The sequence below is a fragment of the Sphaerodactylus townsendi genome, linkage group LG03, assembly GCF_021028975.2.
Source record: "Sphaerodactylus townsendi isolate TG3544 linkage group LG03, MPM_Stown_v2.3, whole genome shotgun sequence".
NCBI lineage: Eukaryota > Metazoa > Chordata > Lepidosauria > Squamata > Sphaerodactylidae > Sphaerodactylus > Sphaerodactylus townsendi.
The window spans coordinates 92024060-92038429 of record NC_059427.1 but is presented as its reverse complement, the minus strand read 5'-3'; the positions used below and the strand labels follow the sequence as shown (position 1 = coordinate 92038429).

The window sequence follows — 14370 nt, the reverse complement described above, 5'->3', positions numbered from 1 at the left end:
ACCCATTCCCAAGACTAATTTTCCACTGCAAACAGAAATGACACTCCCAAAGTAGTATAAATCAGTCTAGATATTCTCAGGATATCCTGAATGGCGGCAGCTGGTTACTAGGGCAGTTCTAGGGAACCCTTGGTCTGGGGGAGTTTTCCAGCAAGGAAAGAACCATTTCCCCCTTCCTCTGTAACATGGTCATGCAGTATTTGCATTGTTGGGGCAGGAATAACAGCAGAGACGAATATTTGCCTATTTTAAGAGCACTACTTGACAGAGAGCGCACAAGAATTTGCTGAGCAAACAGACCCATACAAAGAATCTGTTGGCTTCAATTCAAACATCTGTATATGTTGGAAATTACAGAAGGGAGAATGAAAAAGAGACAAGTTGCTGCCAATCCAACTTTTCTCAGTCAATTTAATCCAGAAGGTAATTATGCAGTTATGGAAGATCTTCAGCTTTCTTCCAAAGATTTCTAATTTTTTCTTTGTACAAAAACAGTCTACCCACAACTGGAGCCACTGAAAGAATCATAAGCATATCAGCAGCAAAGAATCACATCCCTAAGCATCAATTGCAGCTTACAGCCATATGACAATGCCAAATGCAGGGCAGAGCTGCCAAATAGAACCCACTAGGCAGTCCTGCTCCCTTTCATTGTTTTCTGAACCCTGAAAAGATTCTGCTTCCAGATGGAATTAGCACCGTGTGGTACTTTGAATGCACTTATGTACAGTTAAAGAGAATAAAAATAAAAACAAGGCAGTCATGACATGTCTTTACAGCTTTTAACAGTTTCGTATAGAAGTTTTATAGCAGCTAAAGAAATCAAAATGCTTCTGCATGCTGGCTGGAGAATCAGTTGCTAACATGCCTCGCATCAAATTGCCCTGTCATGTCTACTTCAACATTTTGCAACAACACAAGCTGCAGTGAATACTTTGCAGACATTACGAGAAGATTACGTTGACAGAAATTTACAGCCTATTGAGGCATAATTGCCTCTAATTGTACCATCTTGCATTTCTCTTTGGTTCTATTAGAGAAATGACAGGTATGCAAATCATGAACTGAAGGAGGAGAAAGCAAATCCGAGCAAGGAAAGTATGGGTTTAAAATTAAATGCTTTTTATCAATAGCTGATAGGAAGAGACGCTGATCTACTGTATAGTGTTCAGTCAGCCTGAGTGACCTAACAGCTGAAGGATTTGTGCCTTAACGGTTCCCTCTAATGCCTGTGCTACTTCTCAGATTTACTGGGGACAACATTCTATTTATAAATATCAACCACCAGACGGAATCCCTTAGCAAAAAAAGGGCTGATGATCTCACGAACTAGGTACTGCTTGTCTTTAAAAACATATACACACACAGCAGGATTCCCCCTCTCAACTATCATTCACTCCCTTCCAAATATTTCTGAACAGGCAGAAAGAGGAGGCTGGTATTCTATGTTCTCAAAATGAATGCATGCATATATAAAAAATAAAACCCACAACAACTCCATACTCTCTCAGCCAGGATAAACTAGAGCTTTGCTGCTTTGTCAGTATATGACACACGGGGAAAAGTCAGAGCAGAGAAATATCTGCAGGCTGGCTGACTGCTTAGCAAAGAGGAGAAAAATTCTGAAGATTCAGATTGCCTACTGAACACCTCAATTTGTTTTTCCCAACATTTGAAGTTAAATAAAAAAATATTTAGATAGTTTTATTTTTTAAATGAAGAATTTTTAAATTCCAATATGAATAGCTTAGCAAAGGTCCAGGATCAGTTTCAAGGCTTTGCAGAGGGAGCTTGGGGAGCAGAAGCATGGAGGGCACCAGTTGCACATGTGCCATAGCATCATTTTCTGAGAAAACTGCAAGTAGTATCACATTGTTCTAGAAACTGCTGGAAACCAAGGTAAAACCATAGAGTTGCCACTGGTTCCTAAAGCAAAGTGATATCACTTCTCGGTTTTCCACATGACATCACACAATTCCAGTATGTTTTTTCTCCTTCTCCTAGTACCACTCTGGGCAGCAGAAGGCATCAAGTTTTAGCAGAAAGCCATAGCTGGACACCTAGCAACCCTTGCTTGACAATTCAATCCAGAGCCCAGGCTGCCAGGGATGGTGCCAGCCCAGTGTTACACTGCTGCTTCCAGAGGGCCTTCTAGCAGTGGCAGGCAGGGAGAAAACAAAAAAAGCTGCCAGAAAGCACTCCACTGGGCTTAATGGAAGGGTTGCAATGCTGTGTCCCTGCCCCCAAACCCTAGGTAGAAGCCAACTAAGGTTGACTCCTCCCCAGAAATGCCCCCCACAGCCATGCCAGCACAGCATCCCGCACCAAAGGGGCCGGGACACAACAGACATGTCCAGGGTAGGGGCCTAAGCTGCGTGGTTTCTGGGAGCCTACATATCTGCCCCCTCTGCCAGTGCATTTGCCACGTCAGTGGGGTAGGCATCCACATCAGTGCACGGCTGAGCCGGCTCCCAAGGTCAGGTCAGTTCCCCTTCTGGATTAGGCTCTTAGTAACACAAAACTCTTTAGATTTACCAATCAAGGTTTAAAAAAGGTAAACGAAACATAGGTTTACTTGATTTACTTCTAAAAACCTCTATGCTTGGATTGTATAAAAAACTGAAACAAAGACAATTAAGTAATTTGGCAAAAGGAAATAATTTGTTACACATCCAGCTCCAAAACTCTGTGTCAACCAACTGGCTGCATAATGCTCATTTATGTAATATGTATGCATCACATTATATTATGGGTCTCAAAATAATTATCAGCTTGTTTTGGAAATTTTAGTAATTGAAGATTGCTCAATAGTCAGATCTGTTCAGCATTGATATGCATGATGGCCAGACTAACTTCAGTGGATCAGCCAACACAATCACTAGAGAAAATGCTATTAGCAATGCCACCTACTGGATTATGAGAGACAGCAGTAAAGGCCTACAAAACATTTTCTACACATAGACTCAATTGAAAAAATAAATCACTTACTGCCTTCACTTTGGTTGTCTTTGTTTGAGTTATAGATCTGAAAAATAAAGAGGAAAACATTTAGGGTTTTGTATTACATTTTATTATAATGATATTAATTTAATATTATGAAGATACTGAGCCACCAAAAAAGAAAAGAGATAAAAAGATCAATGGAGAAAAGAATCTTTCTGGTAATATTATTGTTAGACAAAAAAATTAAATGATACCAGAAACATCAACACAAGCAACCAGCACATTTTATTCACACAAAAACTGCAGTTAAACTGGCTTAAGGAATGAAATGTGTATAGATGAGTTACAGTGGTTGGGAAGAACCCGGGGCCTTTTTCTGTTTCTTTTACACATTTAATACTTAGTATGGTACATGAGGGAAGAAGAGAGGCAGTATTTAGCTCTCCACTCTGTCTCCTGCCTATTTTGATGCCAGTCTCAGGCATACTATATGTTAAAACTACATAAAAGGCTGTTGTTTCCCAGGCTGTGTGTGGCCATGGTCTGCATGAAAGCTTAATTTAAATAGAACCTTAATAGTTAAGAAGATCTTCCTTATGCTATCTTTAAGGAATGTTATCATGCTAGAGATCCAAAGTCTGATGGACAATGCATCAGCCTGTTAATGTTGAGCATGAAACAGCATAGCAGCCAGTTTAAACAACTCTACGGTAGGTATATGTAGACCACATGAGTAAAATGTTTTAATTGACATTGCTTCTAATTTCACCTTTAGAGATCTTGTTTCTTCATGCTTAAATGAGGATAGGTACAAGAGAAAAGGGGATTAGAAGGCATCTGTATTTGTTCAGAATAAGGATGATTTCTTTGAGCCTCAGAAGGATACCAGACTTAGTATGCCAGTGCAAACAACATTTTTTAAGTGTTTGCAGTAAGTGGTTTGTTAAACTAGGGCACAGGCATGAGGTGGAACATTCCACTGAATATTTCAGTTCTTATTGAATGTAGACGAAAAACACACACACACAGTAAAGGTTGAAATAAGCCCAAGCAGTAGTTTACAAATGAAATGATGCAAGGATGGAAATTTGTACTCTCTTTTTCATGTGAATAATAGTATCAACCAAGCTCTTTTTTCTCTTAGAACCATTACACTGCTCAGAATTCTGTGACATAATGGAAGCTTAATTTCTTTTAAGTTTTAAGAACACAATTAAAATAAAACTTTCAGGTGTTTCCAGTCCCAGCAAAATAGATTCCTTCAGTAACATCATCCCAATTACCACACTGCACATGCTGAGTGACACAATTAGACCACATTCAGCACCATGAAAGCTAACTTTTCCATGTAACAAGTCTGATGTGGTTATTTCCACCACAATCACATTTTATGACTCTGAACACTGAAGAAACCACAAAGTCTATAAAAAGTTCAGTCATCTTTCAAATTGAAGAATAATGTTTTTCAAGCTGCAAAATTTCTCCAAAACACATGTACTTTTGGCGAAGGAAGAATGCCACTACAATCATTTCTTGCTTTCTCTTTGCTAACATAGTTATTTTTGCTAGTCTTATGGTCTTTAGGAGCTTACTGATACCTCAGTGCCACTAAGCTGAGAGGAAACTGTAGGAATAGTTTAGAGAACAGGTGGTGGTATACATGGTTCTTGTATCTGTATCTGTGTTTTACCCAGCCCTCTAATGCAATCTAATGCAATCTAATGCAATCACTAGCCCTCAATTACAGTGCAATTTTATGCAAAATTACTCCAGTGTAAACCCACAAAAATCTGTAAGCTAGACTGAAATAACTGTGCATTGAATTACAAGAGTAATCACACATCCAATCACCATTCTCATCACAAGAATGAGACCCAGTAAGACACACCTTAATAAAGAATTTACCTGCATTAAAATGTTAGGTCAAAAATCCGTGCTCAGCCAAGAAGCTGACAGACTGAAGGTGAGCCAGCCAATCTCTCAGTCTAAGACACCTCACAGGTTGACATGAGGATAAAATGGAGAAACTGACAACCATCTACATCTCCTTGAGCTCCTTAGAGGAAGAATGGTCTGATCACTATGCCCTGAAGGTTCGGCTGAACATGCCACAACACCCCCGTCTAGGTGATGAGCGGATTTTTGCTCGCCCACGGAGACTTATGGATCCTGTTGGAGAATGCTCTACGGGATCCTGAACCCACCAGCACCCTCGATGGACTAGTGGCGGACTGGAACACCTGCCTCTTTAATGCCATCGAGGCTGTTGCTCCCTGGCGCCCTCTACGACCCCGGTCTCGGCTGGCTCCTTGGTATACCGAGGAGCTACGCTGTTTGAAACGGGAGCTTAGACGGCTAGAGCGAGTGTGGAGGAAGTCTCGTGACGAGGCTGCGCGAACATCTTATAGGACGTTTATGAAGGCCTATGAGATGGCGATGAAGGAGGCGAAGAGAGTATTCTTCTCCTCCTCTCTCGCATCTGCTAGCTTCCGCCCAGCACAATTGTTTCGAACTATTCGGTCGCTTACCTCATTATCGGAGGGTTCAAAAAATGATCAATTGGCTATAAACTGTGAGGCATTTATGAGCTATTTCGCAGATAAAGTTGCGTTGCTCCGCCAGGACCTTCCTGCCACTTTGGAGACAATTTGCGAACTGGAGGCTCCCTTGCCGTCTTCTGGCCCTTGCTTGGCCCAGTTTTCCCTGCTCTCCGAAGCCGCTGTTGACAGAGCCTTGGCTGCTGTTAGACCAACTACCTGTCCTCTGGATCCGTGCCCCTCTTGGCTTATTAAAACATGCCGAGAGGAGTTACGACCCCACCTGTTGAATATTATCAATAGCTCCCTTGAGCAAGGAGTCTTTCCTGGTGGGTTGAAGGAGGCAGTGGTCCCACTCTTAAAAGACCGTCATTAGATCCTAGTGATCCGCCACCACGCCCAGTTTCAATCTTTCGTTTCTGGGGAAGGTAATTGAGAGAGTGGTGTTGGAGCAGCTTCAGGGTTTTCTGGAGGACACATCGGCCTTCGATCCCTTCCAGTCCGGCTTCCGTGCTGGGCATGGGACGGAGACTGTTCTCGTCGCCGTCACAGATACGCTCCGTATGCAGCTTGACCGAGGCGGATCGGCGCTGCTGGTATTATTGGATCTTACCGCAGCGTTTGATGTGGTCGATCACGATCTTTTGACCCACCGCCTGGCCGCTTCCGGGGTGCGGGGCACTGTCCTTCAATGGATTGCCTCATTTCTCCGGGACCGGAGTCAGCAAGTGTGGTGCGGGGACAAGGCCTCCCAAGGGTGCCCGCTTTATTGTGGTGTACCTCAGGGAGCGCTGCTGTCCCCGCTGTTATTTAACATCTATATACGACCCCTTGCTCAGCTGGTATGGAGCTTTGGGCTGGTCTGTCACCAGTATGCTGATGACACCCAGCTCATTCTGTCGATGGAGGAGGGAGCCGTCACCGCCCCTGCAGCTCGTCAGCAGTGTTTGGAGGCGGTTGCTGGTTGGTTGAAGCAGAACAGGCTAAAGCTGAATCCAACAAAGACGGAGATCCTTTGGCTAGGCCGAGGGGGTGGGCGGGACTTTCAGCCGCCGTGTGGGAGGGGGCCTCATTGGCACCGGACCCTCAGTTCGCAGCCTGGGGGTCCACCTGGATTCGTCTCTTTCAATGGAGACCCAGGTGGTCCATACAACCCGGGTTGCGTTTTTCCATCTTCGCCAGGCCCGGCGACTGGCCCCCTTCCTCTCCCAAGCAGACCTGGCCACAGTGGTCCATGCAACGGTCACCTCCAGATTAGACTATTGCAACTCGCTCTACGCGGGCCTCCCCTTGCGGATGATCCGGAAATTAAAATTGGTCCAGCATGTGGCGGCACGTCTGCTCACGGGCGGTGCCTTTAGAGACCACATCATGCCCGTGTTGCGTCGCCTGCACTGGCTCCCAGTTGAATTCCGGATCGTCTTCAAGGTATTGGTTTTAACCTTTAAGGCCTTGCGCGGCTTGGGACCCTCGTACCTACGAGACCGTCTGGCCCCATATGTCCCACGCCGGTCTCTGCGTTCTGCGGAGGCCAATCTGCTGGTGATCCCCGCCCCCTCTATGATGCGGCTGGCCTCCACCAGGGCCAGGGCTTTTACGGCCCTGGCCCCTGCCTGGTGGAATGCTCTCCCTCCAGCTGTCCGGGCCCTGAGGGACCTCAATGAGTTCCGCAGGGCCTGTAAGACTGAGCTTTTCCACCGGGCCTTTGGGGAGACCAGCCGCTGATGTGGGTGCCGAAACAAACATGCTGAGAAACATCCTAGACCCACTGTCCCTCTCTTAAGAGGAGGTTTTAAATAGTCGGATGCCATAATATTTTAAAATTTAAATAAGGTTTGATATGGAATGCTGCATTTTAAATCTTAATTTATTTTTATCTTGTTTTATTGTTTGTTGGTTAGTGTTGTACACCGCCCTGAGCCCTCCGGGGGAGGGCGGTATAAAAATGCAACAATAAATAAATAAAATAAATAAATAAAATGTACTAGACAGATAGGTATGTACAAATACATGAATTTAAACAGACCACTTTTTATTCCCATTCCATTTTATTTATTTAAATAACTTATATCCCCCTTTCTACTCAAAGGAGCACTGAATTAATCTACCACTTCTTCCTGTAATGGAATGCTCCACTGTGGTTCTAGTGCCTACCTAGTTCTCCCCCCTTCTCATTTTCTAAAAGCATTTAAGAAACTTTTTAAAGTGCAGTCATTGTCAAAACCAATATTCTGTGCAGTATGAAACATTGAACTTTGATAAGAGAGCATTTAAAGTGGATCTGACAACTATCAACAAGACATGCCTTTTTGTATAGTAGAGTCTGCCATTTTCTTCCCCGTTCAGGAGCCTCTGTGCTGCCACAGCCATTTTAAGAATCTTCCCAGCAGTTTGCTTTGCTTGCAGCTCATCCAATGGGCATTTCCATGTTAAAAATAGAGTTTGTTTATCCTGGTGATCCTGCAATGTGGCTTTCTTGCTTTCTTTCTTATTTTAAATTAGCAATATTTGAAGCTTCACAGGTCATATATAAGAACAGCAGCCACTCGGAGGACTGTTCCCATTAAGAAGCATTGGGTTGACCTGATACCCGCAGAGGGTAGGTCTAACCATGATTGAAAGTAATAAGTAGACCTGCCAGCTGCAGAGGCCAGATCTACCCACCCATGTTTCTTAACAGGTGCTAGACCAATGCTCCAAGCAGCTGCTATTCCAATATATGATCCACAAAGTTTCAAATATTGCTAATAGAAAAAATGCATGTATGTGAGATTGCCAAGATAAACAAACTTTATTTTTTTCATGGAAATGCCCATCGGATGAGCTGCAAACAGAATAAGCTGTTGGGAAGATTCTTAAAATGGCTGTGGCAGCACAGAGGCTCCTGAACAGGGAAGAAACCATACCAACAGCATGGTGCCTGGCTGGGCCAGCCTTTGGAGGCTGGCCAACACAGGGCTGTGACATCTGCCTGGGGTGGAGACAAATGAGTGGCCATATATGGCCATGCAGAGCAGTACTGAGGTTTCTCAGGGTTACTGTCCCTTTATATTATACTTCAGCATTCTGCATAATTTAATTACTTCTTATTCTTTCACAGCCATTTATGGCCTTTCTGGAGCATCGTTTCTTGTTTTGTGGGTAGGGGAGATTAAAGGCAGTCTTCATTTTTGTATGTGTTATAATTTTACAATTGCACTGTTTAAAAAAAGTAGTTTTGATTGAAAAAACATAATTTAATTTGTCTCATACCTACAAACAGGAACTAATAATGAACTATTGATTCATTAATGCTGTAGCTGTGAGAGAATAGGTACTAATTAATTATGTTGTAAAGCAAAAAAAATGCAGGAAGAAGAAAAAGAAGTTTTCTGAATATGACTTACTTTTAAATAAAAATGCAATATACCTTGCATGTGGGGATAATCAATACTGGCTGCTTGTGGGAAATATATATTCAGTCCCTTCCAGAATCTGAATTTCAATTTCACTTGCAGTTGACAGTAGAAAAAAAAATTGATTCCACACTGCAAATGCGTTATTGCGTGGAAACTAGGCTTGTTGATTTGGTAAAGTTGAATCAGCAAAAAAACCTGGAAAAAGTCTATTCAGCTTTATGGGGTTTAATTCGGCCCCAAATACCAAAACTAGTTAGCCAAGCCAAATAGTAAAAAAACCTGATAACCCAAATAGCCTACTACGCCCTCCACTGCTGATGAGCCTGCCTAGAGTCTTCCCTGGCCTCTTCATCCCCGATGTACAGTTTCCCAGGACAACAGGAAGTCATTCTGCCTGGCAACTGGGAGAGCTTCCTGGAGACTCTCTCCAAGCAAATGGCTGCCAAGCATTTCTGCAAGGAACTGAGCTCCTTGTAGAGTTGCATCTTTTCAGAGAGGAGCAGGAAGGGGGAGAGAAAGATGCTCGTGCTCCTTTTTTTCCTTAAGAGTGCCCAATGAAGTGCATAACTGCCAATACTGCTCCTTGGCTAACCAGACAAGGTTTTTATTCCCTGGGATATTTCCAAATTTCTGGATTTTTGGTGCCTATCCAGACGATATACATTAAAATCCTGGTTCCTGGGCAGCCCATTCTGTTCCAGACTGAGGCTGAGTAATAGCTCAAGATTTGCCCTTGGCTCTTGAACTCGTCCTTTCTCTATCTGGTCTTTGGAGCACCTGTCTTCATGGGATCACTTGCAGTCCTGCACACGGAGAAGACATCAAAGGGTTGACTGAACCCACTTTTCAAAAAATGTTTACTTTTTAGAAAAATATTGCTTGTTTTAGCTGTTTTAGTTGCTTCTGATTGGGCTTGGTAGTGGGAGGCTGAGGGCTCAAGCTAGGCCTACTAGTCTGGTTTGACCTGGTTATTTAAAAGTTTCCAAAAGAAAAAAAGATACTTGTTTTTCCTAGTTCTTCTTTTTCTCTGGTTCTGATAAAGTTATATAATTGGCTGTTAGTGATTTAAGATTGTTTTTCAGCTTACCAGGTTTTTAGGAAGAACTTGAAACTTCACAGTAAAGTCCCCCCCCCCCAAATTGTTGCTTCCTCACTGCTGCTCCTTTGCTTGCTAAGTTTGACTGGTTTTCTGGCATTTCCTGCTTTTTGCAGATTTTGAATTAAGTTTTGCTGTTGCTGACTGCTACCAGATCCTACAGTTGACTCTTCCTCACCCAAGGTTGCTGATGTTGGTTGGTTTTTCCACTGGTGTTGTTGTGGGCCTGTGAGTCTCCTCACATTAGTTTAGGGGGGAGGAGGTTGGGTTAGGGTGTTAGCTATAAGGATGTGGGAGGCACTGGGAAGAGAGGACATGCTCCTCTACTGTTCTCCTAGTGGAAAAATGTCATTTAAAACAGTGGCCATTTAAAACTGAGAGGGGGGATTGCTGTTCTGCTTCAATTGCACTGTGGTGGAGATTTGGTTAGGGAGGGGATGCCCTACTGCTGCTGGAGACTCTCCTCAGAGGAAGCACCCAGAGGAAGCTCCTCAGAGGAAGCACCCAAGTTAAGTTTGGTTGGGGGGTCCAGTTGTAAGGGCACCCAAGTGAAGGAGCGTCACCAGCAGAAGTGAGATAAATATGGTGCCCCAGTCTGGAACATTACTCCCACTATAGCCACCATAGCCTCCAGCACAATTCAAGTGGAACAGGAAATCCCATGTAAGTTCATGGTGGGGGGAAAGTGACCCCTCCCCCCCCATACATAGATTGCTGCTGACCCCGCCTGATTCTCCTATTTGACTGGGCTCTACTGTAGCCCATGGGAAATTTCTGAAGGTGTCTGTAGTAGGGAGGGCATTTTTCAAGGCAGAGTTAGCAATCGTTCAGGGTAGCTTCTGGAGACTTTCTGGATAACAGCCCCCAGGTTGAAGTTTGGTTCAGGGATCCAATGCTATGGGTCCCCAAAGGGGTAGCTCACATCTGTCATGAGCCAGTTCCTGGATGATGAGGACTCTGACGTAGAGCTTAAAGACACTGTGAAGCCAGAACTGGTTTCTAGTGAGGAGATGCGAGTAATAGAGGCAGCTCCAAGCCCTTACCAGCCAACCAAGGCAGAGCCAGCAACAGAGCCAAGCTCCTTCCTGCCAGCCGAGGCTGAGCCAGATGTGGTTCAGCAACAGAGCCCTCAGAAGCCCCAGATGAACTAAGTAATGAATCACCTTCAGAAGGAAGCCAGACAGCAGCTTAGAAGTAAAAGGAGAAAAGTTCCTATTGCAGTTCTTTATAGCAAAAGGTTCTGGGAGCTAGAAACAGAAACATCAGAGGAAGACTGAGCCTTTGCAGGACCTCACTGGCCTCACTAGTATCCCATATAAACCTTCCTTGAGCTTGGCTCACCTTGGGTACAATGAGTATGTTTCACTGGAAAGTTACATGCACCAGGTTCCCTGTTCCACACCTTGTATCCAGGTTAGTGGCCACTTTCACTCTCTGTGCCTCACCCACTACTACCACACAACACACCTACTCTCATACACATTCAGTGGAGGGAGAGGGAAAGGACAGAGAGGGAGGCATGCAAGGGAAGAGAAGCGAGGGAGGGGACAGAGAGTGAGGGGTGGCATGCAAGGGAGGGGAAGGAGCGGGCCCAGCATCTGGATATGACCCACCCACCCTAGCAGAGGGAGACGGGAGGGAGGGAGGGGGAGGGGTGGCATGCAAAGGAAGAGAAGGTGGGAGAGGGAAGGGACAAAGGGGGAGACATGCAAGGGAACAGACATTAGGGAGGGGAGAGAGTGAGAGGTGCCATGCAAGGAAGGGGAGGGAGGGGGCCCAGCATCTGGATATGACCCACCCACTCTAGCAAAGGGAAAGGGGAGGGAGGTAGGGGGAGGGGTGCCATGCAAGGGAAGAGAAATGAGGGAGGATGCGGTCACACACATCAATGACATCGCACAGTATCAGCCTGTGCATTTCCATGAGCATGTACTGCTGGCCTCTGCAATTGATTTGCTGCTACTGTTCCTTTCCCATTTCACCACAATAAGCCACAGCAACGCGTGGCCGGGCCCCCCTAGTTTAAAATAAGTTATAATTTGTCTAAAAGGAACCCAAATTAAAACAGGACAGGACAGTATATTATTAATCTTACATAATACATACTATGTATAATTGGACATTAATCTATTTACCCCATAACTATCAGTATATTATTTATCTAAGATTAATAACATACTGTACTGTAATATAGTATAATGTCCTTTTTAATGAGAATTTCACTGTAAATAAATTTTCCACAACAGCAGATATCTATGTTAACAGTAAGAGAAATGGAAATAAAACTGAAATATGCAAAGCAAAAGAACTTTGACTTTGTCAACAAACTGGGAAAATTGAGCATATAAATTGAGAAAAGAGAAAGAAAAGAAACTGATATTGAAATTACGAGAAGTGGACAATATTTTAACAGACAATGTATAGATTCAAAAAATATTTTATAAATATTACATGAATTTATATAAAAGACAAGACATTTCATTGGTAAAAATAGAATATCTTAGAAAACAAAACATACCTAAGATTATAGGAAACCCAGAAGTGTATTATGAATGGCACTATTACAGTAAGAGAAGTGGTGAAGGTTACAAAATAATCAAACCAAGAAAGATCCCAGGTCCAGATGGCTTAATGGGTTTGTATTATAAGTGTTTTGAAAATGAATTTTTACAACCTTAACAAAATACAATGAACTTTATCTTCCAAGATGGAGAGGTGTCAAGAGTCATGGAAATAGAAAGGCAAGACTTAACTTTGACAAGAAATTATGACCAATATCATTACTGAATAATGACTTTAAGTTGTTACTTCAATTTTAGCTAACAGATTGAAAATAGTGCTACAAGAAGTTATTCATGAAGATCAAAGTGGATTTTTACCTAAAAGACAGTTAAAGGACAATGTCAAAACTGTATTGGATATTCTGTAACATCTGGAGAAACAATGAAAAGCAAGTCTAATTTTTCTAGATACAGAGAAAGCATCTGATAATTTGAACTGGCCTTTTTTTTAAAAAAAAGGGTTTTGGAAAATATGGATTTTAGAAGTAATTTTATAAAATGGGTGAAATCTATTTATACGTCACAATCAGCACAAATAATTGTTGATAAGTTATTTAACGAAATCATGTGTGCCATAGAAAGGAACAAGACAAGGTTGCCCACTACGTTCTCTCCTGTCTATATTAGTTCTGAAAGTATTTAATGGAGGCATAAGAATTAATGAGAGGATTAGGGGTATAAAAATGGAAACATACACTCTTATAAACTAAAACCATTTACTGATCATTTAGTGGTAGTTTTAGAAAAACCCGTAAAAGGGAGTTGAACTTTCAGTAGCAAATGAAAGGATTTGGTGACTTGCAGGATTTAAAATTAATAAATGGAAAACAAAGGTTTTAACAAAAAATATGAAATTACAAGATCAAACAGAGTTTATAAATAAAATAGGTTTTAAGATGGAAAAAAGGTGAAATATCTGGGTATTACATTGACAAATATGAATGATATGAAATCTCAAAATAATTATGCTAAAATGTGGAACAAATTTAAAAGTGATCTGTCAAGGGGTATTAAACACCAGTTATCATTGCTTGGGAGAGTTTCTGTGATTAAGATGAATGTACTGTGAAAAATGTTATTTTTGTTTCAAATGATATCAGAGTTTGAAGACTAGAGCAACACGAAAATAGACATGATAGAGAAAAGTGTGAATCTCATTAGTAATAATAATTAAGAGTTAATACTATAGTTGTAACTAGAGCCAGTAGTAAATTTTAATTGTGTTTATGTTTGTGCACAGGAAGTCAGAAGCCCTCCCTTCGCCTTCCCCTCACAGTGTGTTTTTTGTCTTTGTTATTGTTTGACGCTTTGTGGTTGTCTTTAAAAAATCTTAACAATAAAAGACTCAGGAAGGAAAGGAATCATAGGCCCAAATTAAGTAAACAAATTAAAAGCTAAAAAGGAAAACAGATGATGTGGAAAACAGGAACTCACTATAAAGTCGCCAACTATTCCTTATTTGAAGAAACCTTGATTTCAAAAATGCCATGGCTTAACATCAATTGCCCTTTATCTCAGAAATCACTAGCCGTTCAAAACAACTATGGAAGCAAGGTCCTTCTACCCCACTCTAAGTTAATGAGGCAAAAAGAAAGATGATTTATCTAATTCCGACAATGGATTGTAAACTCCTTCTAAACTTTCAGACTGACCCTGTTTTTGATGTTTGCTACAATTACTTGTGCCTGAAAGAGAAAATGGCTGTCTATATATAGAATAACCTTTTCGCAATTGCAAAACAGACAGCTTTATAGCCTAGACACTTTTCAAAGAGTTGGGGACTCTTGGGCAATTGAGATAATTCATTATTTTTCAATGGATTGCAGGCCCTTATA

General features: G+C 42.3%; 1 protein-coding gene across 4 annotated transcripts in view; it reads right to left on the bottom strand.

The window, feature by feature from the left end:
* Positions 1-14370, bottom strand: part of ARHGAP26 (Rho GTPase activating protein 26) — a 380547-nt gene that overhangs the window by 194149 nt on the left and 172028 nt on the right. For all 4 annotated transcript variants that reach the window (XM_048489629.1, XM_048489631.1, XM_048489630.1 and 1 more), the window contains one exon: positions 2989-3025. In XM_048489629.1, the coding sequence (XP_048345586.1) occupies positions 2989-3025 (37 nt within the window). The remainder of the gene's footprint in view (positions 1-2988; positions 3026-14370) is intronic.